Below are 25483 nucleotides of genomic sequence, written 5' to 3' on the forward strand. Positions count from 1 at the left end.
ACTTCTCCATGCAATCCTCAAGTCCTAGTATCCCAAGACATGTCTGCCATCACAATGAAAGGAACAGCGGAGGAGGTAGCAGGTATCTTTCTTTCTTGGTTCCTCCTTTTGAAAAGGGCAGTATTTTCAGAGTTAAAGTAACTGGCTGGCTCCTATGGGGTGGGGTTGAAACCCTCTAGGCCGCGGAGGAGGTTCGCGGGGGGGTTCCTGCCAAAGCATGCCCTTCCCCCAGCGGCAGGATCTCGCAGCCATTGGCCAAAGCCGGGCTGGAGGATGGAAGTCATCCTCAAGGGCTTCCAACTCTCCGGACTGAGCGGGATTCCTGGCCTTGGCATAAAGGGTCGAGTGGATTCATTCGGGGAGCGATGCATTCCAAGAATGCTTCTGTGGTTGGCAAGGAGTGGAAAAATCAAGGATAACAAATATTCTGAGGAAACCTAATAGGTACCAGGATCGCAGGACTCAAACAAACAAGGTGACGACTTAAAGTACGAGGTAACTGGATCTCGATGAGGGTGAGCGCACACTGCACAGGGCAGGGGCTTCGATCCTTTTCCCGGCCCACCTCCTACCTTTTCTCTCCTGGGCTGACACCCGGACGGGACCGGCCGCGTTTACTGACAAGGGGGCTCGGTGGAAAGGGCGGGCGGAGCCCTGTGCTCGCCTGAATCCAAACAAAACACCTCGCAAGCCTACGTTTAGAAAGCGATACCGAACACCACACTCACGTTTAAAAAAAAAAAAAAAAAAAAACAGCGCTGTTCGCAGAGAAGATGAGGACGAAAACATTTCCCGGCTGGAAAATTACTGATCACAAACTAAGGGGGAGTGGGGGAGGGGAGGCAGTTAGAAGACTGAAATAACGACCGCCGTTTCCTCTTCTCTGCCCTGTGGGCAGGCACGGCTGCCGCGAGCTCCGTGTGCCCTTTTCGGGAATCGGGGTCCCAGCGCACCGTTCCACTTTCTGGCACGGGGACACTTTCCAGCTAAGTCCCTTTCGGTGGGTTTGACCGCTCAGAGCCTAAGCCAAGGGAGAGTTGCCGTTTGACCTTTACCTCGCCATTTCACCTCTCTCTGACTCAGTTTTCTCATCCATAAAATGGAAAGGAGAGTTGCGTGCCTTGCAAAGTGCTTTGAGATTCCAGCTTGAAAGGTGTCCCCACGCCTCACGCCCTTCTCCTCTCCCCCACCTCACAAAGTGACTCTTGAGCCCTTTCACTCCCTCGCTCGCTCCTTCAAATATCAAAACTGTAGCTCCATTTCCAATTCCGGCCTCTTTCCGCCCTTTCCAGGCGGGGAACACCCCTCCTCCGGCCTTCTCAGGCTCCCGGTCCCAGCCACGCAGCGCTGGGCACCCGCCTCTTCTCTGTTCCCCCACCCCCATCCGGCAGAAGAGCCCGCGAAGAACCGTGCAAGGCAAGGCCAAACGCCCGCACTGGAGCTCGGGCCCTAGAGCCGCGGTCCTGAGTGCATATAAGAGGGACCCGGGCTAAAGGAGTCACGCGGATAATCGCGCTCTTCTCTAGAGCGCAGACAGCTCGACAAGCGCGTCCCGGGACTGGGGTGGGGGGCGCGTTACCGTCCCCCTTCGCCCCTACCGGCCTTCTCGACCGTGAACTTCGAACCCAAGGAGACGCCCATGGCGACACCGACCGTCCTGGTCTCGCGGCGACCGGACCCGCGCCCCGTACCCAGAGCCCCACGCCAGGCCCGCTGCCGCCACCGCCGCCGGCGTCAGCGCGGCTCCTGCCCGCCAGCTGCCGGGCTGGCGTCACAGACCGCTGGGCCCCGCCCGCGCCCCTCCCTCCTCCCCGCCCCCACGTGCGCCGAGTTTGTTTATTTAGCTGCCACGGCAACGCGCGGGGGGCTGCGGGAGGGAGGAGAGAAGAAAGGCAGGGGGCGGGGCCTGGCGGCGGGCCCCAGCACACAGCGGGTAGGAGGCGGGGGGGAGGGCGGGAGCCAAGAAGTTATAAGTAAGGAGCGCGCCGGCGGGCGCCGGCAGTTCCCCGGCCCGAGAGAACGAGCGCGGCTGCGGGCGCGCGGGGAGCAGAGGCGGTGGCGGGCGGCGGCGGCACCGGGAGCCGCCAAGTGCCCCTCCCCGCCCCTCCGGCCCCCCACCCAGCCACCCGCCCGCGGCCAGCGCCCATGGCCGCGAGCGCCCCGCGCAGCCCCCCGGACTCCGCGCCCCGCGCCGCCGCCCAGTCCGCAGATCCGCGCCACCGCGGCCAGTCTCACCTGGCGGCGCCGCCCGCCAGCCACTCCGGCCACAGCCCCAGCGCCCACGGCGATAGCGGCGGCGACCGCGACAGCGGTGGCGGACGCTGCTGAGTCGAAGAGAGCGCAACCCGGCCACCGGACCTACTTTTATTCGCCTTGCTGATTGTCTATCTTTATGAGTTTACAACTTTTCTAAGAACTTTTGTATACAAAGGAACTTTTTAAAAAGACATCTCCCTTTTATATTTAATCCAAAGAAGAAGGATCTCGGGCAGTTTGGGGTTTTTGGTTTTGGCTTCGTTTCTAAGTTCCTTTTTTTCCCTCTTCGTTGACTTTGGGGTTCGGGTACCCCACTGCTTCGGACTCCCGAGGATCTTCTGGGGCCCAACATTAATGAGGTAGGTGCGGCGCGGGGCGCAGGGAGGGGTGAGGGCCGGTGGGACACGCCAGAGTGGCAGTCGAGAGTGGCCCCTGACTCCTGCCCCTGTGTACTCCCCACCCGGCCCGCAGGCAGCCACCTGGCGAGTCTGACATGGCTGTCAGCGACGCACTGCTCCCGTCCTTCTCCACGTTCGCGTCCGGCCCGGCGGGAAGGGAGAAGACACTGCGTCCAGCAGGTGCCCCGAATAACGTGAGTGTTGCTCCGGGCCTTTGGGATCCTCCGGTGGACTTCTGTGGCTGGGGTGGGGACGGGCGGAGCCCTGGGGTCACCGAGAACCACCGGACGACGGGGAGGAGTGGCCACCGCACGGGCTCCGCAGCCTTCCCGGGATGGCTTCCGCGCCCTTGTCTCAGCTGTACATGCGTGTGGTCCGGACGCTGTGGAGCCGCCGCGGGTGCACACCGGGTCCGCACATATCCCGGAGCGTGCAAGCGGCAGGGCGGGAGGTGTCTGTGTACCCAGACGCTGGCTGGGCCAGAGTGAGCTTGGCGCGTAGGCGTCCCCTTGGCGAGGGCGCACCGAGAGAGCCTCGGTGTCCCAATTCCGGGGCGGCGGGAGCGTCCCCAGGATCTGGCGGGGGAGGGACCTAGGCTGGCGAGCCGCGGCGCTGGCTAACACGCAATCGGGCAGACACAACATAACATCCTCCATATCGACGCACCGCCTCTTCTCGGACCCGGGTGTGGGCCATGACTGCAGCGCTGGCACCCGTAGTCCCCGGGCGCTTCCTGCCTGCCCGGTCCCCGTGTCTAGGCGGTGTAGGCGCGGCGGGCCCACCACTACATTGGATGGCAGTTAGGGACAGCACTGACGGTCTCTCTCGCGTCCTGTTCCCGCAGCGCTGGCGGGAGGAGCTCTCCCACATGAAGCGACTTCCCCCGGTGCTTCCCGGCCGCCCCTACGACCTGGCGGCGGCGACCGTGGCCACCGACCTGGAGAGTGGCGGAGTCGGCGCGGCTTGCGGCAGCAGCAACCCGGCTCTCTTACCCCGGAGGGAGACGGAGGAGTTCAATGATCTCCTGGACCTGGACTTTATCCTCTCCAACTCGCTGTCCCATCAGGAGTCAGTGGCCGCCACCGTGTCCTCGTCGGCATCAGCCTCATCCTCGTCCTCCCCGTCGAGCAGCGGTCCTGCCAGTGCGCCCTCCACCTGCAGTTTCAGCTATCCAATCCGAGCCGGGGGCGACCCGGGCGTGGCGCCGGGCAGCACGGGCGGCGGCCTCCTCTACGGCCGGGAGTCTGCACCCCCTCCGACAGCGCCCTTCAACCTGGCGGACATCAACGACGTGAGCCCCTCCGGCGGCTTCGTGGCCGAGCTCCTGCGGCCCGAATTGGACCCAGTGTACATTCCACCACAGCAGCCGCAGCCGCCAGGTGGTGGGCTGATGGGCAAGTTTGTGTTGAAGGCGTCGCTGAGTGCCCCTGGCAGCGAGTACGGCAGCCCGTCGGTCATCAGTGTTAGCAAAGGCAGCCCGGACGGCAGCCACCCGGTGGTGGTGGCGCCCTACAGCGGCGGGCCGCCGCGCATGTGCCCCAAGATCAAGCAAGAGGCTGTCTCTTCGTGTACCGTCGGTCGGTCCCTAGATGCCCACTTAGGCACTGGACCCCCTCTCAGCAATGGCCACCGGCCTCCTGCGCACGACTTTCCCTTGGGGCGGCAGCTCCCCAGCAGGACTACCCCGACCCTGGGTGCCGAGGAACTGCTGAGCAGCAGGGACTGTCATCCTGCCCTGCCGCTACCACCGGGCTTCCATCCCCACCCGGGGCCCAACTACCCTCCCTTCCTGCCCGACCAGCTGCAGCCGCAGGTCCCACCGCTCCATTACCAAGGTCAGTCCCAGGGATCCATAGTTGGGGCTGGGGAGCCCCGCCCCGGCGGGGCACACGGGATGACGCTGACCCCACCTTCTTCACCCCTAGAGCTCATGCCACCCGGTTCCTGCATGCCGGAGGAGCCCAAGCCAAAGAGGGGGAGAAGGTCGTGGCCCCGGAAAAGGACGGCCACTCACACATGTGATTACGCAGGCTGCGGCAAAACTTACACGAAGAGTTCTCATCTCAAGGCACACCTGCGAACCCACACAGGTAGGAGGCCAGAAGCCGCGGAAAAGAGGGGGGCTGGTGTCCAGCCTCACCGGCTGACTACGGACACTCCTCGGGGCCTCCCTTGGGATGTGGGGCGCAGTCTATCTCCTCCATCTCCTGGATCACAGGAGAGAAAGCAAACCGGCGCCTACTATTGCTCAGGAGCCTTTTGCTGGGCGGATGGTATCAGTGCATGAAAATGCAGTTTTGTTAGGCCTTTGAAAGGCAGGGAGATTCCAGGCTGCATGTGGGCCTCTTCTAGCTTGAGCAAACCATTGCCCTTGTAATCAAGAAATTATACTTGGCAAAAAAAAAAGAAAGAAAAAAGAAAAAGAAAAGAAATTATACTTTGCAGCGCAAAAGCATGGTATTTTCTTAAATCAGTTTTTTGTTTTCTAGGCTATTTTTATTGCTTTTTTTCCTTTCCCAGTCTCACCCCTCCCCCTTTCTAGTCTTAACAATTAGGTTTTATTTAAATCCCAAGGACTTAATGGTTAGGCTTGCGGAGATTCTGGTTTAAGATTGTCACCGCAGAGAATTTGTTTGTGGATGTAAGTAGGTATATAAGGTCACTAAGGCACAGCAGTCATGAATAATGTTGGTACAGGAAAAGTAGCCTCCTGTCACTTTCTAGAACCAGTTCTAGTGGGATAGGATATTACTGATTTGGACCAGGAAGAGGCACTAGCAGCCATAGTTTCTAAATTCACTTCCTCCACAGCGATATCTTAGCTCAAAAGAATGAAAACGTTAGTCCAACAGAAGTATAGGTTTAAGTGGTCTTTGTTCTCTGTGATAAGCTATCTAACTTCCCCTAAAAAAAAAAAAAAAAAAGAGCAAAAAATTCCTATATTCCTGCTTTACGATCTAAAATTTAATCTGGCCTTAAGAGGTATAAAGACCCTGGATCCTTTCGGAATGGGGTGCTTGGGGAGTTGGTTGAATGTCTGGCCTCTATGGCCAGTTCTTAATTCTTTCACAATCGCTTCCAGTGGCTTTATTTTCCTTTTCCAGGTGAGAAACCTTACCACTGTGACTGGGACGGCTGTGGGTGGAAGTTCGCCCGCTCAGATGAACTCACCAGGCACTACCGCAAACACACCGGGCACCGCCCCTTCCAGTGCCAGAAGTGTGACCGGGCATTTTCAAGGTCGGACCACCTCGCCTTACACATGAAGAGGCACTTTTAAATCCCCAAACAGTGGATATGACCCACACTGCCAGACAAGCATTCAGTATTTTTTACCTTTCACACTGTCTTCCCGGTGAGGGGAAGAACCCAGCTGGAAAGCACTACAATCATGGTCAAGTTCCCAACAAGTCAACTTGTGAATGGATAATCAGGAGACATGAGGCAACCAAATGACAAAGAACAGATGGGGTCTGTGACTGGATCTTCTATCATTCCAATTCTAAATCCAACTTGAATATATATTCCTGGACTTACAAAACGCCAAGGGGGTGACTGGAAGTTGTGGATATCAGGGTATAAATTAGATCCGTGAGTTGGGGGGGAGGGGAAGACCAGAATCCCTTGAATTGTTTCGATGCAATATAAGCATAAAGATCACCTTGTATTCTCTTTGCCTTCTAAAAGCCATTATTACGATCTTAGAAGAAGAGGAAGAAATTCAGGTACAGAAAATGTGTTTTAATAGCCTAAACGATGGTGCTTGGTGAGTCTTGGTTCTAAAGGTACCAAATGAGGCCAAAGTTCTCAAACTGCTGCATACTTTGACAAGGAAAATCTATTTTTGTCTTCCGATCTACATTTATGACCTAAGTCAGGTAAATACACCTGGTTTACTTTAACCTTTTTATGCAGACAGTCTGTTATGCACTGTGGTTTCAGATGTGCAATAATTTGTACAATGGTTTATTCCCAAGTATGCCTTAAGCAGAACAAATGTTTTTTTCTATATAGTTCCTTGCCTTAATAAATATGTAATATAAATTTAAGCAAACTTCTATTTTGTATATTTGTAAACTACAAAGTAAAAAAATGAACATTTTGTGGAGTTTGTATTTTGCATACTCAAGGTGAGAATTAAGTTTTAAATAAACCTATAATATTTTATCTGAACACTGTTTTTGGTTTTTGTTTTTCCCCTTGAAAAGCACATAACAGAAATTGCAGTTTAAACCCACTGGGTAGGCATGTGAAAAGCACACCAAAAAGCCAACTTTATCTCGACAGATTAAAAGAAGACTTTTTAAAGACTAAACCTTACCTGGTTCAGGTTCCTCTTTCAAATGTACTTTAAAAAGTGCATGAAAGCAGTTTCCCTACCTATGAACTTCCAGGTAGAAAGGGCTCAATAATTCTTCAGTTTGCTCAGTTTAATATAAGAGTAGTTACACCCGTTCACATTTTAAAAGCTCTTTATGGTTTTTCTTTAAAATTAAATGAAAATATAAAAATCTCTTTCGAGGCCTGCCCTTGCACTCAGAACAATTTATGTAACAAAAGAACCTCCCCACAGTGGAAAACCCCAAAGAACGTGGTTCCACAGTGCCCTCCTGAGGATTAAAGGATTCACTTATGCTTTGTGTAACAGATACGTTACTTTTAGTTAGAGCCCCCAAAGAGGGCAGAACCAAAGTTTCTGACAGATTTTTAAAACTTCGTCAGTCCTCTGAAGATAAGCCAGCCCCATTGTTTCAGCTGACTGAAACTAAAGAGGCAAAAATGACTCAGTCACAAAACCAAGTGTAAAGTAAATTCAAGTAGATCTTAAATGCTGTTTTTGGAAGTTGGTAGCATATTTCTCAAATTATTAAGGCTTAAAACTTTGCGGTGGATACCCGAGAATCTGAAGTTCATTTGTGGCTGTCACAAAATGGAAAAAGCATTTGTGACACTTGTTGACACTATATTTGTAATGGTAATGTGGGTGACTAATTAACATTGTCAAGCAAACAGAAGCTGACTGACATTTTCTTTAGACTGCTTATTACCTATCCATTATAGCTAGTGTTCAGAGGTGTGTTTGCACTGTGGGTACATTTTATAAATGGAATGAAAAACAGAAATTCATAAGAGGCTCATGGTGGATCAACAGAAAGTATTTTCCTTGGCTTTTAAGAGTCCAGCACGACTGGAAAACATGGCATGTGTCTTAGCTTAAAAGAAAACAGGTGCATCAATAGGATGGAATTTTATGTGGCCAAGAGCATATTCAAAGCATATTTAATGACATGAAAAATGCTCATGGTATGTTAAGTGGAAAAAGCAGGATATAAGACTATAAACAGTATGATTCCAATTGTATAAGTTCAAATGTGTGTGTGCATTGAAGGAGAGAGAGAAGCAATCGAAAATTAAGAGAAAAGACTGGAAGGAAACACCAAAATATTAATACTGGTTTTCTCAGATTAAATTTTCTAGTTTCCAAATATTCTCAAGTAAGTGTCTATTTTAAATGGAGAAACGTTTTAAAAAGAGTACTGGCGCAATGAAAAGCTATTTATTTTAAAAAGCGCAATTAAAGCTATTTAAACAAAAAGCCTACATTCTAATACATTATTTTTGTATTAACTTGTGGTTCCTGCTCTTGGAATCCACCTTTCTCTTATATAGAGGTTTCTGGCACATAGTTTGTGTATGGAAAGTGTTTATCAAAAAGTTCTACCATTTTCATATTCACTAAGTGCCTATCATCTCAGGTAGAAGAAACGTCATTCATAAAATATCAAGACATTTTAAATGTATTCAAATTTTTCTGATGTCATAGGGAAACATCACTTGCATTAACTTTTTCTAACCTGAATAAGAAAGCTTCAGTATCTAAAATGAGGAAGATTTTCCAAAAATGTAACAGGACAAAACTATTCAAGATGCACAAATAGCTGAACTATTTACTTTAGTACCTATCAGTTCTGAGCTCCTAGGTGTACTGTTATTACTGCATTACAGAGCCGTTTATACTGTATAATAAAGACCACCTAATAATTGAGATGCCTGCTTATTACATTTTTCTCATGACATTTAATTTTATATGTCCTAGATTTTAACTTGTGCGCACACACACACAGGATTAACAATAGCATTTCCTACACATCAACAGACTTTCAGTCTCTCTTTTCCAACAAAATGCCTTTTCCAGCAAAATATTCTTTCAACCTGAGAACCTGTTTGACTCCTACCGTCTTGTTTGGGTTTGTTAGAACAAAACAGGAAACTTCACCATCTCAAGTAGGATTGGTGGGGATGAATCCTCTTCCTTTCAAAAACTGTTCGTTTTTAGAAATAAGCAATGTTATTTCATATTTGGAGATTCACGATTTTTACACATAATTTCTTTACATATAAGAAAGTCCAGGTAAGTCAGTCCTTACGCTATGGAAGCAAGTCTGCAGGGAAAATACTAAAACAAGCCCGTGGTGGTACCCGCTGCACTTTGATCTATGGGGATATCTAAATTTAGCAGCTTAGGTAGCCACCTGTTCTATGATACGTTCTGGCTTCTGAAGCTCCGTTCAGCACAATAAGAATTTGTAGTCCTTATTCTCTCTCTTTCTCCCCACCTTCACCCTTCTCCCTCTCTTATAAAACGCATAGACACCATCCTAGACCTACACAAACCTTTTTTGTGTATTTATTATTTTGTCATTTTATTTGTTATTATATATTAACCTTTTACGTATTTTATTTCCTTGTCTTTTCTTAGCACCTTTTACACGCTATGGTACAGTGACATGTTTTTATAGCGATAAGCTGAAGCTATGTACTTCCTAAAGGTCGTTTATGAAACTATCATTCACTGTTCACATGCAGAGTACTCAGTCAATAATATTTCATACAAAACCACCAAGAACTCTCTACATAATGAATGCTGTGGAATATAGCACGGAATGTTCTACCTGTGAAAATGCAGAGAATACAGCTGCAATCAGAACGCTGTATACAGTTTTGTTTTTTTTTTTTCACATTAAGTGAAACTAAAATGAAAGTTGAGAACAAGACACCCTTTGGAAGGCTTTACCTTAAACAAAAAAGTAAATTTTGAGTAAATTTCTCACCATCTCCTAAAAAACTAACAAATTCTTAAATCCTTCTGAAGTACCTAGGGGTTCAATGCCCTGGTCACAGTCTAAACACAAAGGAAACCAACTGCTAAAATGTTAGCATAAACACAGAAAATCTTTCAGGCTGGTCTCTAGGCTACCATAGCCAGCTGACTTAGTTGAGGGGGAGGAAGTGCATGGGGTAGGAATCTCAGTCAAATTGCTTCTCTGGAAATATGAACGTAGGGAGCCTATCTTTTTAATTGTTTTCCACGACGCCAGTGCTATAATATCACTTTTTCGAATTGCTTCAGTCTTCTCAACACCCTAAATGAGTCAGCATGTTGCAACCCGTCTTCCCAAATGTCCTGTGCCACTTGTTCTTAAAGGAAAAGGAGGAAATAAATATAAATCTAATTTAATAGCAACGACAGGAAATAAATTCACACTTCCAGAATCCCTTTGACATCTGAGTATACCTCCTAGAACAATTTTCATTGATACAACACAATAATTATAATGATATCCCAGAGTATGAGGGCCATTTGCTATCCTTTTGTGTTTCTTTTCATGTCTATGTTACATGTTATCATCTAAACAGAATAAGAAACGAGAAGTAGCTCTTTATGGAGAGAGAGATAAATAGACGGATAGATGAAGCTGCAGGTGGAGATTTGACAATTATCTAAAATCAATTAGGGCAAACAGTCAACCACGTCCAGTCCAAGGTATCTGAGGCCAGGAGGTTGAGTGGGGTTACAACACCTATCTCACCTATAATATCTGTATCTGTACTAACTGGCACTAAATAACACATTACTGAATGGTGGTCAGATCATCATGAAATAAAGCCAATGCACTCAGGCACTTTACCCTGCACACCCTCTTAAAAGCTAAAATGGATAAATAACTTTACAGGGAAATTGAAGGAACTCTTAGATACACTTGCTGAAAGCCAAGGAGGTATGTGAATTGGTGCAAACCATAGGCAGAGTCTCTTAGACACGACGCATGGAAGGGATTTTTTCAGTAAAGACAAGAATATCTCTTTGCTGATCGGGTCACTTTTTGCTGGTGTATAGTCACCCCTTACTTCTGCACAACTCTGTGAGGTCTATGAAGCATTTACACACTCCATTACCTCAATTAAGCCTCACAACAAAAGGTAGGGGTGGGATTTCCCTCTCTCATCCCCATTTTATGGACGAGGAAACCGAGGTTCCCCTCACAGATTAGTGTTTTGTTTTTTTTTTCCCATTCTTGCTGACATACTCAAAGCGTTTCTCTTCTAATGCTTCTGTCCTCAGTCTGCTGGGCAAGTAGGGCTACAGGCAAATGGATACACCCCAATTCAGAAGGATTTACTAACATCCAGGTTCTTCCAGTAAACCTGTTTAGGAGTTAAAAGCCCCAGACTTTCTGTCTCCCAATTAAGGTGCTATTTCCTTTGTCAAGGCAGACAAGATGGGGACGTTTCCTGCAGAAGTTTTCTGAGCTGGTCACTAATATGATCTATACTTTTAGTTTGAGGTGGAAGAAAAGCACCTGTTTCTGTCCCAGCACACAGTTCTCCTGGTCAAACAGATCTGGTCAAGCCCCTCCCTTACTCATTACCTTCCCAAGGTCCCTAGGGTGTACTGGATAAAGAGTTAAATTGTGGCCCCCAGCTGTCTGTCCAGTATCATCTCCTTAAGTACCCAATCACACCTTAAGTGTACCAGCCATGCAAAACTACTCTGGACCCCCCAACGCAGTATGCCTGCTTCAGCCTTTGAGCCTTTGCTGGCAGGTGTTGGTCTCTGCTGCTTCTGGAAAGATCCATATTCCCCTGACAAGCACTTATATATCCTTCATAGCGAGTTCTTAATAAGCCCTCCCACCCCCTCAATCTAGATTTTTCGTTAAAATCATATCCTGGACTTCCCTGGTGGTGCAGTGGTTAAGAATCCGTCTGCCAATGCAGGGGACATGGGTTCCAGCACCTGGTCCGGGAAGATCCCACATGCCGCGGAGCAACTAAGCCCGTGCACCACAACTACTGAAGCCCGCGCGCCTAGAGCCCGTGCTCCGCAGCAAGAGAAGCCACTGCAATGAGAAGCCCGCATACTGCAACGAACAGTAGCCTCCGCTCACCGCAACTGGAGAAAGCCCACGTGCAGCAACAAAGATCCAAGGCAGCCAAAAATAAATAAATAAAATTTTAAAAATCATACCCATATAGACTACAAGAGTTTATGCACACCATTATATATAAAGTAGATAAGCAACAAGGACCCACTCTATAGCACAGGGAGCTATATATCTTGTAACAACCTATAATGGAAAAGGATCTAAAAAAGAATACATATGCATGTATATATATCACACATACAAACATATACATATAACGTGTATATATATAACTGAATCACTTTGCTGTATACCTGAAACTAACACAACATTGTAAATCAACTATATTTCAATAAGAATTAAAAAAAAAAAGACTTTATGGGTTTGGCTCCCCCAACAGACACGAGCTCCTGAAGGGTACTGGGAGCTTCCCTTCTTCGCCCTTGAATACCCACAGTTACTGGATTTAATTGAATACAACTAATCATTTATTGACTATTTAGCCCAAATCCTGGCATTTCTTCTTAGAGGACTCCTCCTTGCCAGGTGATTTTCGGCGTTGATTCTGGAAAGAATTTTGTTCATATGGGCGGGGGTTGATGTGTATTAGGGGAGGCAGATGGGTGTCAGGTGACCCACTGGAAGCAGTTAGGGGACAACTGGGCATGGCCTTCAGGAAGCCAGAATTTGGGAAAAGAAAATATTTTATTCTTCCCTTTGGAAAACCCATTGTGCCTCCTTTCAAGGGCAAAAATATAAGTGTATTGTGAACATACGACAAACTATGAAGGTTTTTGTTTTTTTTTTTTTGAAAAAAACACACTTTAAAAGCTTTGCAGGCACTTTGCGTTCTAGGATCCTGGGTGGGCTAGTCTGCCCGAATGAGGAAGGGTCACCTATTCTTCTTCAAGTTTGCTGCTCTTCAAGCTTGAGACTCTCCTCGCTGCTTGGATGACAGTAATTTTCTGACTTCTGAACATGTCTAAACTGTTCTAGAAAACTGACTCTAGAAAACAGTGCACGGAATTGACAAATGCCCCTGCCTTTGAGGCAGTTACCGCCTCACAGAGGAATGAGCAACAGATGGCAGGCACTGAAAGCTATAAAATTACACAGGCTGTCTGAGCAGGAAAGGGTCTTCAAGACCTTTTAACTCAAGGAGAAAACTGAGGCCGGGATTAAAGACTGGACTTGCCCAAGGTCACATCAGGTGGGGATCTGAATACCAGCCAGGGCCTAGGTCTCGCTTAACAAGCCAACCGGCTGATGGCTCTATCCTGAGAACCCAAGGGAACATTAGAGGCTAATACAGATTTTTTTTAAGACACATGCAAAAGGATGGTTTTAAAAGGAAAGTTCTAAATTCAATGTGATGTTGTGCTCCGATGTCCAAAAAAGTGTTTCATTGATCTCTATTGTGCTTCTATTATAGTATCGTGTTACCAGCTGAAACAAGGACTATTCACTTACCACGGTGCCCCTCTAGGGAACACATAGGAAAAAATGTAAAAATATAATTCTGGCTTTGTTCTGCTATTTCCATGCAACTTCATTCAAACATATATAATCTGTTCAACACCTACCTTAACAGCAACAGTGCAAAGAGTGATGGAACCGAAAATGAATACGAATATATAAATATGCCTGTCTACAGATATTTTTTTTCCTAATGCAATTGCTCTGCTAAGGGTATAAAGTGTAAGTTAAATGGAAATCAGCATGCTAACTCAGTAAAACTTGTTTACCTCTCTTGGAAAAGTGATCGGAGAGTTCTCTGAGAGACTCAACCACGTTGACTACAACCACATGAGCCATTTCTTTCCCTTCGGTTTTCTTAATTGCTTATTATTTCAGATACCTCCAACATGTTTATCAGGCGCATGTCAAAGCACGTTAAAACGCGTTATTCAGGTTCGGCGTGAAGGATTTAGCCTTATTTGACAAGGTATCACAAACTTCTGTTGAAATGAGTGATTCGAGTAAAATGGAGCTTAACCTGCAAACCCAGGTAACTTGGGTTTCTATAGATCGGAGATTGCATACCTAGACCGGGGGAACAACCTGATTTTGCTTGAAGCGCAATTAACTTTATGGCTAGGCAGCATAACTGACTTCATAGGCTACTTTGGTGCCAGGTGCCAAAGCTTGTAGAAAGAGGGGAGGCTTTGGGATCCTAAGAGATGCTTTGCATTAAAGACTTTGTTAGGTGAAGCCACTCTGGCACGGGAGTCTGATTTGCAATTTGTGCCTTGGAAAAGGATTGAGATCCCTATTGTTTAATGTTTGGATCTCAATTTGCAATTGGAAGCACATGCCCTCTTCTAGGTTTAGAGTTTTTTTATTTTCATTTTCTTGTTCTGATATACAATCAATACTGCCTGTGAAAAAACTGATACAACTGCACGGCCAAATGTTTGCACTGATTAAGGAAGTCAGGTAGATTGGTTTTCTCTGTGAATGGTGGAGTCTACCTGGGCTCCAGCAATAGTGAGCCAGTAATCTATCTAGCAACTGACAAATAACTCATAGGTAAACAAACATTTTCATTTATTATTCCTTAATTAGAATGCATGGCACTTTGCTTAAAAAAAAAAAAAAACTCACTACAGAGGTCTGACCAGACAGTGGACCTACAAAATGAACTGAAAGAAAAAAATCCTCTGACCACCTCAGGACATATGCGAATACATCCATCCAATGTCTTCCTTTATAAGGAAAGGTTTGAGAAGAATTATTTTAGGTTTGCAATAACAAAATTCTCAGCTGTACATGATATTTAACTACCTGTCCTTTGGTAAACAATTTTAATATTTGCTTTGACAGTGTTCCCAGATTGGACACATAAAACTTGGAATAGAAATTGCATGAGGAGGGACTTCCCTGGTGGCACAGTGGTTAAGAATCCGCCTGCCAATGCAGGGGACACGGGTTCGAGCCTTGATCCGGGAAGATCCCACATGCTGCGGGGCAACTATGCCCGTGTGCCAGAACTACTGAAGTCTGCATGCCTAGAGCCTGTGCTCCGCAACAAGAGAAGCCACTGCAATGAGAAGCTCTTTCACAGCAACAAAGAGTAGCCCCAACTAGACAAAGCCCGATCACAGCAACAAAGACCCAATGCAGCCAAAAATAAATAAATTAATAAATAAATAAGTTTGTACATATAAAAAAAGAAATTGCGTGAGGAGGAACAATTTCTTAGATTGTGAGTTTAAGAAGTATGGTTTATTTGTTTGTTTTCTTTTTAACTCTTCATCCTTTGTCTTTGCCATTGACCACAAGAAAACATTTCTTGCATGTTTGGAGGAAGGTCCTGGGAACTCGGAGTTGCTAGTTGAGCAAGCTGGAGGTAGAAGGAAAGCATTCACATTCATGGAGCACCAATGGCATGTCAAGGACTTTGCTAGATGTTTGGGGATTTGTGATTACGCCCATTTTGTGGTGGAGAAGACTGAGGCCCAGAGGAGGCAAGTGACTTACCCAAGGTCACACAGCTGTGATGGGAAGCCAGATCTACCCGATTCCTAAGCTCAGGCTCTTTCCGCCACATCATGTCACCTCCCAGGTAAACTCAAGTTAGCTTCATTTGGGGGTTTTTCTGTTCCTCACCTCCTTGGAATGTGTTTGTTTTTTAAACTAAACAGGGGTTAATTTGGTGCACAGGAAGCTATAAGGACAAGACTGACCTAATCTACCCTTCTTTCTAATAGAAACAAGTAATCTTATCTGTCATTCCATTAAAAATACACCACATTCTTCTGTGCTCCAGTTTGGATAATGACTCAAGAAAAGGTAGTCCATTTTTGCATTATAGCACCACCACAGCCTCTATAAAATCATCAAAAGTAAATAAGCCATGCTTTCCTTCCTGGGTATTTCATTCACTGATTCCAAAGTACTTCACACATGTATTCATTCTATTAGAATAAAGAACTAGCAGCCCTTTTGATAGTTGGGCCAACTAGAGGTCAGCCTAACAGAGTATCTTTTGCCGAAGACTATACACTCTGAGGCCCCCTTGAATGGAGAATGCCCAAGAGGAAGTCGGCCAAAAGGAGTGGCATGCTGGAGTGTTGTACTTTGAGCCCACATTCTCAGCCACCTCCCATGGGAAACACTCCCTCTCTGCCATCTTCCAAAACGCTCTGCCAACATTCTCCTAATGTTCCCAGTATCTGAAGATAATCCCCTTTCCCCTAAACGGGACCTCAACCTAAAACAGATCTGGGTCTGTGCCTCAGGGAATGGACAAGTGACTCAGAGGACCATTTCAGATCTTGGAAGCAGGGAAGTCTCTTCAGAGCATGGGAGCACAGTCTGGGAGCTGGTTAGTACTCAAGGAACAAATGAATAACAGAGCCAGAAGGAGTTCCAAGAAACATTTCACCTGAAGTTTCCTTTGCACTCACGAAGAATTTGAGGCCCCCAAGTCTCCCGCAGTTATGCCGCTGCAGAACCTCATTCCAGCCTAAGACTTTTCCAGACCCTTCTCAGCCTGTATCAGGCCACAGACTGACTTGCTAAGCAAGACCCAGAGGTCCCCAAACCTTTTTTTTTTTTTTTTGGCTGTGCGGCATGTGGGATCCTAGTTCCCCGACCACAGAGGAACCCGTGCCCCCTGCAGTGGAAGCACGGAGTCCTAACCATTGGACCTCCAGGGAATTCCCAAGAGGTCCCCAAACCTTAAGTGTAGATGGTAAGTGGACAGATTTTTCATGTGTATGATTCAGCATCCAGGGTGGCAGAAAGAAAACGAGTCTCAGCTGAAAAAACACGTTGATGTGGCACATTTCCTACATTTGGGTTTGGTTTTTCCTGTTTTATGTTTCTTCTTTAGCTAATTCATATCATCTGAGTTAGGTTTACATACAAATCTTTCTGTCCAGCAGTACGGCATTGGTTAAGCAAGCCCTAGTTCTCCTTAGAATGGACTACCATGCTCCATTAAAATTATCTGGTAAATAGTAATAAATAAGGGCCAACCTTTATTAAGATTTACTACATGCTGTCCCTATACTCAGCATTTGACATGTATTTTTCTCATTTAGTCCCCTCAATAACCCTGTGAGGCAGCCATTATTCTTCTCCACATTTTAGGGATGAGGATCTGAGGCAAAGAGAGCTTAGGGAACATGCCAGGAATCACAAAACCAGTGAACGGTGAAGCTGGAATTAAACCGGATTCGACCCAGTCCCAAGCTCTCGAGCCATATACTCTTTATATGCAGAAGAATGTTCAGGAGACGTTAACTGGAGGGGGAGACACCTACATAGTACGATCCAACTTGGTAAAAATATATCTACGTTTATGTGTTTGGGGGTATATTTGCATTGGGACAGTTATAGAAGGACTGCTCAAACGTCAGTTCCTTGGAGCAGTCTTCCCTGACCACACTAAAAGAGCCCTCCCATGCTGTCCCTGCTATTATCTTTTAATGTGCTTGATTTTTCCTCAGGGCACTTAGCATTACCTGAGATGTAACATATACCAGATACATTTATTGTCTAGCTCCCCTATAGAAGGAGGGGTAACAATGCCTAACAAACTGCCTGGCATGCAGTAAGTGCTTAATATTTGTTGACTCGAACAAATGTACTAAAATCTTAATGTTTTTTTTTTGGTTGTTGTTTGTTTGTTTTTTCTCCTCATTTTTTAATTCCACCAGGTCACAATGGTAGCTCTGAAACTAACATATGCACCTTTTATTATTTGGCAAATATTTCTCCAACAAATATAAGATTATTTTTGTTGTTTTTTGTTTTCTTGAAACATCTTTATTGGAGTATAATTGCTTTACAATGGTGTGTTAGTTTCTGCTTTATAACAAAGTGAATCAGTTATACATATACATATGTCCCCATATCTCTTCCCTCTTTTGTCTCCCTCCCTCCTTCCCACCCTCCCTATCCCACCCCTCTAGGTGGTCACAAAGCACCGAGCTGATCTCCCTGTACTATGCGGCTGCTTCCCACTAGCTATCTATTTTACGTTTGTAAACCCTTAATGTTGATGGTTATTTTTTTCTCCCTCTTGCTGTCAAACAGAAACAATTTAGTTTCTTGATACTTAAATGATTTGATTTTTTTTTTATGTTTCTTCCAAAATCCTATGAGTAAAAAAGAAAAAAAAAAGCACATTCCAAGGAAAGGGTAAGAACCTAAAATGGTTTACTTGAAAATGCAAAATGATCTCCTCCATGCTGGACATACACTTTCTCAAGAGCAGAAAGTTCTCGCAGAAGAGGAGACCATTGGAAATCCACTTAGGTGAACTCGCCTTGAGTCAAATGAGATTCATTAATGTTTCAACTGCTAATCCATTTAGTGTCCTATTCACCCAGATGACTTTTCAGAGCATCCCTCTGGTGGTTTTAGAAAGAAAACCCTTCCAGTCGCCAGGCTCAATTGAGCAGCAGCAAAAGACAATTGACTGCAGATGAAGGGATCGATCGAAGTGTTTGGGATGAATGCGAGACCACCTATCTGGCCCGTGTGAAAATGAAAGCAACATTTGAAATGAGCTGATATGAGTTGGGCAGGTTTTATCCCCCAAATAAAGTCTCTCCTTTCTCCTCTAAAAAGGATTAGGCCTGTGAATGGGAGTCTTGTCTTCAAGTCCCATGGCCTTGACCTTCCTTTGTATTGTTCTACTCACTTTAAACCGCGGGTGGGAGTGGTTTGTGATTTTTTTTCATTCTCAGCCGCGTCCTTCTGAAAGGGGACTTTTACCCCATCTGCAGCTTCAAGAACCATCTACAAGTCAGGAGCACAGTATCCCTGCATTCCAGGCAGAGGAGGGGGCTGCTCTGGCTCGCTTCCTTCCTCTTCCCCAAACAGAATCCAGCTCCTATATAAAATTCATAAATTCTTGGCAGGAAAGAAATCCTCCCATTGGAAGGAACAGATGTTCGACAAGTAACTTTTGCCATCATGACTCTGTTCCTAATATCATAGTTTTAAAGTGTGGGGGGATGTTAATTTTTTTTTAAATGTCAACATGTTCCGGGCAGCTTTTCCATCTCCATCTGTGGCATACACATCACCAATGCTCCCACCGCCCCTTTTTAAATTTCCAGAGACTAGTTGGGAATTGGAAAGATATTAAAAAGTGAAAGCGGAAAATTCAATTCAACAAGTATGTTAATGTATAACCTAATGCAAAGTAATATGATATTTCCCTCCCAGTTGTAAATCTCGGATACATTCTTTTTCTCCTCGTCTTAGACCTTGGAGGGGTCTGCAAGATTTTTAATCGGCAAAATGATCAATTAACATTCAGGGTTTATTACTGGTAATAGAATTCCTTGAGAGTAACCTATTCATAACATTCCCTTTCTAAAGAAAGCCTGCCTCAATTGGGGCTTCAAACTCAGGAGGCTACCAGGCCATTTTCGCTTTGTTATCACCTCGTTAAACTGCCCACCTTAAATGCCTGTACCGCAGGTGACCGCGGAGAAGGGTCGCGGTCGGTGGATGCCTCTTACCTCGCCTGGAAATAACTGGAAAGCGTGACCCCGCCTCGGACCGAGGCGGGGTCCCCTCCCCAGGGACAGCGATGCCCTCTTGCAGCTGCTTTGGCGAGGGCCAGAGCGCCTGCTGGCTGGGGCCTGGCCCCAAACACGCCCGACCACGTTTGGGTTCAAAGTCAGAATTCGGTGAGCGGACTGGGTGGGGTGTGGAATCCGCAGGGCAGAAGGAGAGGAAAGTGACAGCGTGGGCGGGGTGGGGAAGCAGCAGCCCGACATTCAAATACGCCGGGTATCCTCCCGCCGCTCTCGGTCCGGTTTTCCTCTTTCTCTGCCCGGTCGGAGCCAGTCGGGTCTAAATCCCCAGATCGCCGGCGGGTCCGTGCCGGGACCGCCCGAGTCCACCCCGGAAGACGCGGTCCCCGCAAACTTTCCGTGCGCAAGTGGAGGTGTGAGTGAGTGCGCGTACGTCAGGGCGCCAGGGGCTGTCTTTGTGGACCCCGATCGACTTCGTTGGCATCCCCCGCGGGAAGGTTGGTTTGCGCTGGGGGGCCGGGTCTGACGGGGGCCGAGGTAGGGGCGAGAGCGGCGCACGAGGGCGCGGCGGCCCCAGGTCGTCCGTAGCTGGAGGCAGGCGTAGCGCAGCGCACGGTCTTTAGTGCCCCCAGCCGGCCGGCCCGGCTCAAGACGGCACCCGGCCGCAGGTCCCAGAGCCGCACCGCGCCGCACCTCTGCGTGCGAGACTCGCACCTCTTCCTCCCTGCTGAGGCTGACCCAGTATTAAGAAATTTAAAATCAAGTCGAGGTGGATTCTCAGCCTGGTTCTGTCCCTTACTGGTTTCCTGCTCCCGGGAGCTCTGGACGTCTGCCTCCCTTTGTATGATGTGCATCATACACCAAAGCTTATGAAATGGAGAGAGCGTGCCATCAAGTGCCTGGTCTAGCAAGTCCTGGGTAAATGGCCATCGCCACCGCCACCATCACCGGCATCATCACTAGCGGGCCAGGCTTTGGAAGGGAGTCTCACTGACGTCTCTGCTCTTCTATGGCGGGTCTGAGGGGAGGACAGGGACAGAGGGTTTCTGCCTCCCCTCTGAAGTGGAGAAGGAACCTAAGCACCCGGCTAGGGGCCAGCCTTGCTGTGCCTTCAACTCCACCTGTAACTGTGGACTCAGCCGTCCTCTCTTTGAACCCACATCCTCATTGCAGAACAGGAATCATCATACCCAACTCACAGACTTGTTGCAAGACAGGAAATGCAGAGCTCCTGGTACATAGTCCGTGCTCAGAAAGCCTCACCCCTCCACGCCTTCCCCGTGGCCCCCAGCCAGCAGGTCGCAGGACACCTGTACCTGCAGCACATGGTAGGTGCAGTGCAAGCCCCTTTCCCCTACTTACTAGCAGTCCGCCTGCGCAGTCTCTTTCCTAACACACGGTAGGCGCTCAGTGCAAGCCCCGCCCACCCCCAGCTATCAGTCAGTATGCCATTTATTGAGTCCTTACTCGGTACCTCTTCTATCCTCCTCTGACTGAGACAGCTTGGGCTGCAGGAGGCTTTAACTCTGAGGTTCTTCTCTTTCACGTCCCCTGGAAACCCTCTCCCCCAGATACCTCAGATCCCTTCTGGAAATTAGTAGTGTTGGAAATAATAAGAACACACACCCCTGATCTTGGAGTAATGGAATGTACAGTCAGAGGACCTGGCTGTCAAGAGCAGCCCTACAAGTTCCTGTCTTTATCTTGTAAACTCTCTGAACCTCAGTTACCTCATCTTTTAAAAACGAGGCAATAACACCTTCTGGGGTGGACCAGTGTGAGGGTCAATGGATACATGTGTATAAAAGCACCAAGCACGAGCTTCCCTGGTGACCCAGTGGTTGGGAGTCCACCTGCCAATGCAGGGGACACAGGTTCGAGCCCTGGTCCGGGAAGATCCCACATGCCGCAGAGCAACTAAGCCCGTGTGCCACAGCTACTGAGCCTGCGCTCTAGAGCCCGCGAGCCACAACTACTAAAGCCCGCACTGCAACAGGAGAAGCTGCTGCAATGGGGTGCCGGCGCACCACAGCTAGGGGTACCCCCGCTTGCCGCACCTGGTGAGGGCCCACACACAGCAGCGAGGACCCAACACAGACAAAAATAAATAAGTAAAAAAAAAAAAAAAAAAGCACCAAGCACACAGTAAGTATTCAGTGAATGCTAATTTATTATTTGTTTCAAGCACAAAGCAGGCGCCCAGTGAGTATTTGCTGGACTGAACTGGGCTTTACCCTTTGCTGAGTTCTACACCTGGGAAAGCTTCCCTTCGAGCTTTCTCCCTGTCCTTGGCCTTGTCAAACGTCATGTCCTGTGTCTTGCTGCTTGTGACCTCTTTCTAGAGGTTGGTACTTTGCATATAGGAAGAGCGATGGATCTTTCCAGAGTTCAAAACCTAGTATTGCTGAGATAAAATTCAACATGGAAATCTCATATTTTTGTTTTGTTTTTCGTGGCCAGTGTGCCTTTATCTGGGGGATGAGGGTAGAGTGTTATTTAAAGGTCATCCTGAGGGAAATTCCCTGGTGGCGCAGTGCTTAAGAATCCACCTGCCAATGCAGGGGACACGGGTTCGAGCCCTGGTCCAGGAAGACCCCACATGCTGAGGAGCAACTAAGCCCGTGCGCCATAACTACTGAGCCTGCGCTCTAGAGCCCGTGAGCCACAGCTACTGAGTCCGCGTGCCACAACTACTGAAGCCTGCGTGCCTAGAGCCTGTGCTCCGCAACAAAGAGAAGCCATCTTAATGAGAAGCCTGCGCACCGCAACGAAGAGTAGCCCCTGCTCGCCGCAACTAGAGGAAGCCCGCGAGCAGCAACGAAGACCCAACGCAGCCATAAATAAAGAAATAAAAGGAACAATTAAGAAAAAGAAGTCATCCTGAATTATCTGAGCGTTTGTGTAACCATATTTTCTGCCAGCCATTCACATGTGATTGATTTTGTGGGACTCTGTGATAAGATGCCAGCAATTTCAGGGTCCCGTCCCTGTGACTTCTCTAGCTCTTGAATGTGACAAACTCCAAAAGGGAAAACCAACCAACCAGTGTCCAATCTTTAAATGGGCCTTAGCAGTCACAGGGCATTTCTGTGTCTGTTACATCCACAGAATCCTCGGTACAGCCCATTTTCCAGATGAACCTCGTTGAGGCAGATGACTGACTCGGTGCTCCTTTCTATGACACAGACTTGCCTCTGAGTCCTGCCTCATCTCCATGCTGCTCTCCCAGGCTATGACGCGGGGCTTTTCACTGGCCATCTGAACAAGCGTTCTTAGAGACACTTTAGAAATGCTGGGACATGAACTTTATTAATACAGAGCACTAAAGAAATTAGAGAGTTTCCCCATATTATGACAAGGTATGCAACAGCTGTTACTTTACCAAAACTATTCATTACGGGGCTGTTTGTTTAAAGGTTACCCTGGTGGCTTGGGGACAGTGCCTTTTGCTCTCTGACTCACAGGAAGCAAAAATAAGTTACTATCAGGTGATGGTCATACTTAGAAGCCAAGCTAATAATGAGAAGGTTTGTCATCCCCAGGAGTAGGGCGGTTAGCTTAACTTTTCAAACTGTTAAGTGCCAGTCAGTTCAAAATTTAAGATTTTCTTTGTGTCATACTTGGTTTTTGAAAATCTAGTCAAACATTTACTGAGTAATTCCAGTGTGCCAATTTCTGTGCTTGGCAACACACAAAGGGATATTCTGTGGTCTCTGTCATCCACTGTATCACAGTCTGGAAGGAGAGATGCATATATGAAGTGCATCCAACAGTCACCTCATCTGTGAAGTGGGGATAATCACAGTACCTGCTTCCTGGGGGCTTATGAGGCCAGGCTGTGGAAAGCACAGGTGAGAAGCAGTTGCTGAGACCCCAACCCAAGGCAGACTCTTACATACATAGAGGTTGTATTAGCTCCATTTTCAGACAAAAACATTGAGGCTCTGAGAGTGGAAGAGATTTGCTGGTTCACGGCACAGCCAGGATTCAGATGCAAAGATTTAATTTAAAGCAACTTTGTATTTCCCTTCCAGGCCAGGGCAACTCCTCAAAGAGCCTTTGCAGAGCCTTCTCTTTTTTTTTTGCGGTACGTGGGCCTCTCACTGTTGTGGCCTCTCCCGTTGCGGAGCACAGGCTCCAGACGCACAGGCTCAGCGGCCATGGCTCACAGGCCCAGCTGCTCCATGGCATGTGGGATCTTCCCGGACCGGGGCACGAACCCGTGTCCCCTGCATCGGCAGGTGGATTCTCAACCACTGCGCCACCAGGGAGGCCCCTGCAGAGCCTTCTCTTTAACTGGTCTCCGTATACTGTGGAACTTAAAGGTTGCCCAAGTGTTTGCTAGCTCTTTGGCTTATGAGATTTCTTGACCACGTCAAATGCATTCCCCATCCTCCACTCCATTTCAGTTTTCCACAGCGTATGCCTTCCTGTCTCTATTTGTATTTATCCTGGAAGTTTACATGCTATGACTTTCTTCACTCCCTCCCAAAAGGATGAATTTTATTTAGTACACAAATATATCAGGGAATCTCACGTTCTTTGAGGACAAAACAAGTTTTTTTATGTGTTTGTTTTCTTATTCAGCTTTATTGAGGTATTACTGTATACCCCAAAACTGCATTTTTTCTTTTCTTCCTTTTAAAAAATTTTTATTTATTTATTATTTATTTGGCTGTATTGGGTCTTAGTTGTAGCACGTGGGCTCTTAATTGTGGCTAGAGGGCTCTCTAATTGTGGTGTGTGGGCTCCAGAGCGCAGAGGCTCAGTAGTTGCAGCACACTGAGCCCACGGCATGTGGGATCTTAGTTCCCCAACCAGGGATTGAATGCACGTCCCCTGCATTGGCAGGCGGATTTTTAACCACTGGACCACCAGGGAAATCTCTGCATTTGTTTAATGTGTACAATTTGATAAGTTTGGACATATGCGTGCACCCATGATTCCACCTCCACAGTGAAAGTCATAAACATATCCATCACCTCTAAAAGGTTCCTTGTGTCCCTTTGTGTTTGTGTGTGTGTGTTTGTTGTTGTAATAAGAACACTGTACATGAGATCTACCCTCTTAACAGATGTTTAAGTACACAACACCGTATTATTAATTATAGGCACTATGTTGTATAACAGATCTTTAGAACTTATTCATCTTGCATAACTGAAATTTTATACCCACTGAGCAATAATTCCCTATTTCCTCCTCCCCGCCCCCAGCCCTTGGCAACCACCAATCTATTTTCTGCTTCTATGAGCTTGACTATTTTAGACACCTCACAGAAGTGGAATCAAGCAGTACTTTTCTCCTGTGATTGGCTTATTTCACTTAGCATAATGTCCTCCAGGTTCATCCATGTTTTCAGAAACAGTAAGATTTCCTTCTTTTTGTGTTTAAGGCTGAATAATATTCCAATGATGTTTTCTTTATCCATTCACTTGTTGATGGACATTGGGTTATTTCCACATCTTGACCATTGTGAATAATGCTGCAATGAGCATGGGAGTGAAGATATCTCTTCGAGATCCTGATTTCAGTTCTTTCAGATATATACCAAGAAGTGGGATTCCTGTATCATATGGTAGTTCTATTTTTAATTTTTTGAGGACTCTCTGTACTGTTTTCCTATTGACTGCACCATTTTACATTCTCATCAACAGTATACAAGTGGGGGGGGGTTCCCTGGTGGCACAGTGGTTGAGAATCTGCCTGTCAATGCAGGGGACACGGGTTCGATCCCTGGTCTGGGAAGATCCCAGTTGTCGCAGAGCAACTAAGCCCGTGCACCACACTACTGAGCCTGTGCTCTAGAGCCCGTGAGTCACAACTACTGAGCCCATGTGCCGCAACTACTGAAGCCTGCGCGCCTAGAGCCTGTGCTCCACAATGAGAGAAGCCACCGCAATGAGAAGTCCACGCACTGCAGTGAAGAGTAGCCCCTGCTCGCTGCAACTAGAGAAAGCCCGCGTGCAGCAATGAAGACCCAACACAGCCAAAGATAAATAAATTTAAAAAAAAATGGTATACAAGGGTTCCAATTTCTTCCCATCCTTACCAACATTTATTATTATTATTTTTTATAATAGCCAATCCTAACAGGTGTCAGGTAATACCTTATTGTGGTTCC

The 25483-nt window shown here is 47.0% G+C and overlaps 1 protein-coding gene across 2 annotated transcripts; it reads left to right on the forward strand.

The window, feature by feature from the left end:
- The first annotated feature begins 2226 nt into the window (after positions 1–2226).
- On the forward strand, positions 2227–6827 carry KLF4 (KLF transcription factor 4). 2 transcript variants are annotated; one of them, XM_082656091.1, is made up of 5 exons: positions 2227–2615; positions 2728–2848; positions 3499–4489; positions 4580–4744; positions 5759–6827. In XM_082656091.1, the coding sequence occupies exons 1-5, from the start codon at positions 2611–2613 to the stop codon at positions 5932–5934; spliced, it is 1458 nt and encodes a 485-aa protein (XP_082512217.1). In that variant the 5' UTR covers positions 2227–2610; the 3' UTR covers positions 5935–6827. The 2 variants fall into 2 exon arrangements, with proteins under 2 accessions (XP_082512217.1, XP_082512216.1); XM_082656090.1 differs by having other exon boundaries at positions 3499–4744.
- Positions 6828–25483: the final 18656 nt, after the last annotated feature.

Source organism: Grampus griseus, assembly GCF_964374135.1.
Source record: "Grampus griseus genome assembly, chromosome: 6".
NCBI lineage: Eukaryota > Metazoa > Chordata > Mammalia > Artiodactyla > Delphinidae > Grampus > Grampus griseus.

Coding starts and splice junctions, on each gene's coding strand:
- KLF4 (XM_082656090.1), top strand. Junction 2,849..3,498: donor CAGCAGGTGCCCCGAATAAC/GTGAGTGTTGCT, acceptor CTGTTCCCGCAG/CGCTGGCGGGAGGAGCTCTC. Junction 4,745..5,758: donor ACACCTGCGAACCCACACAG/GTAGGAGGCCAG, acceptor TTCCTTTTCCAG/GTGAGAAACCTTACCACTGT.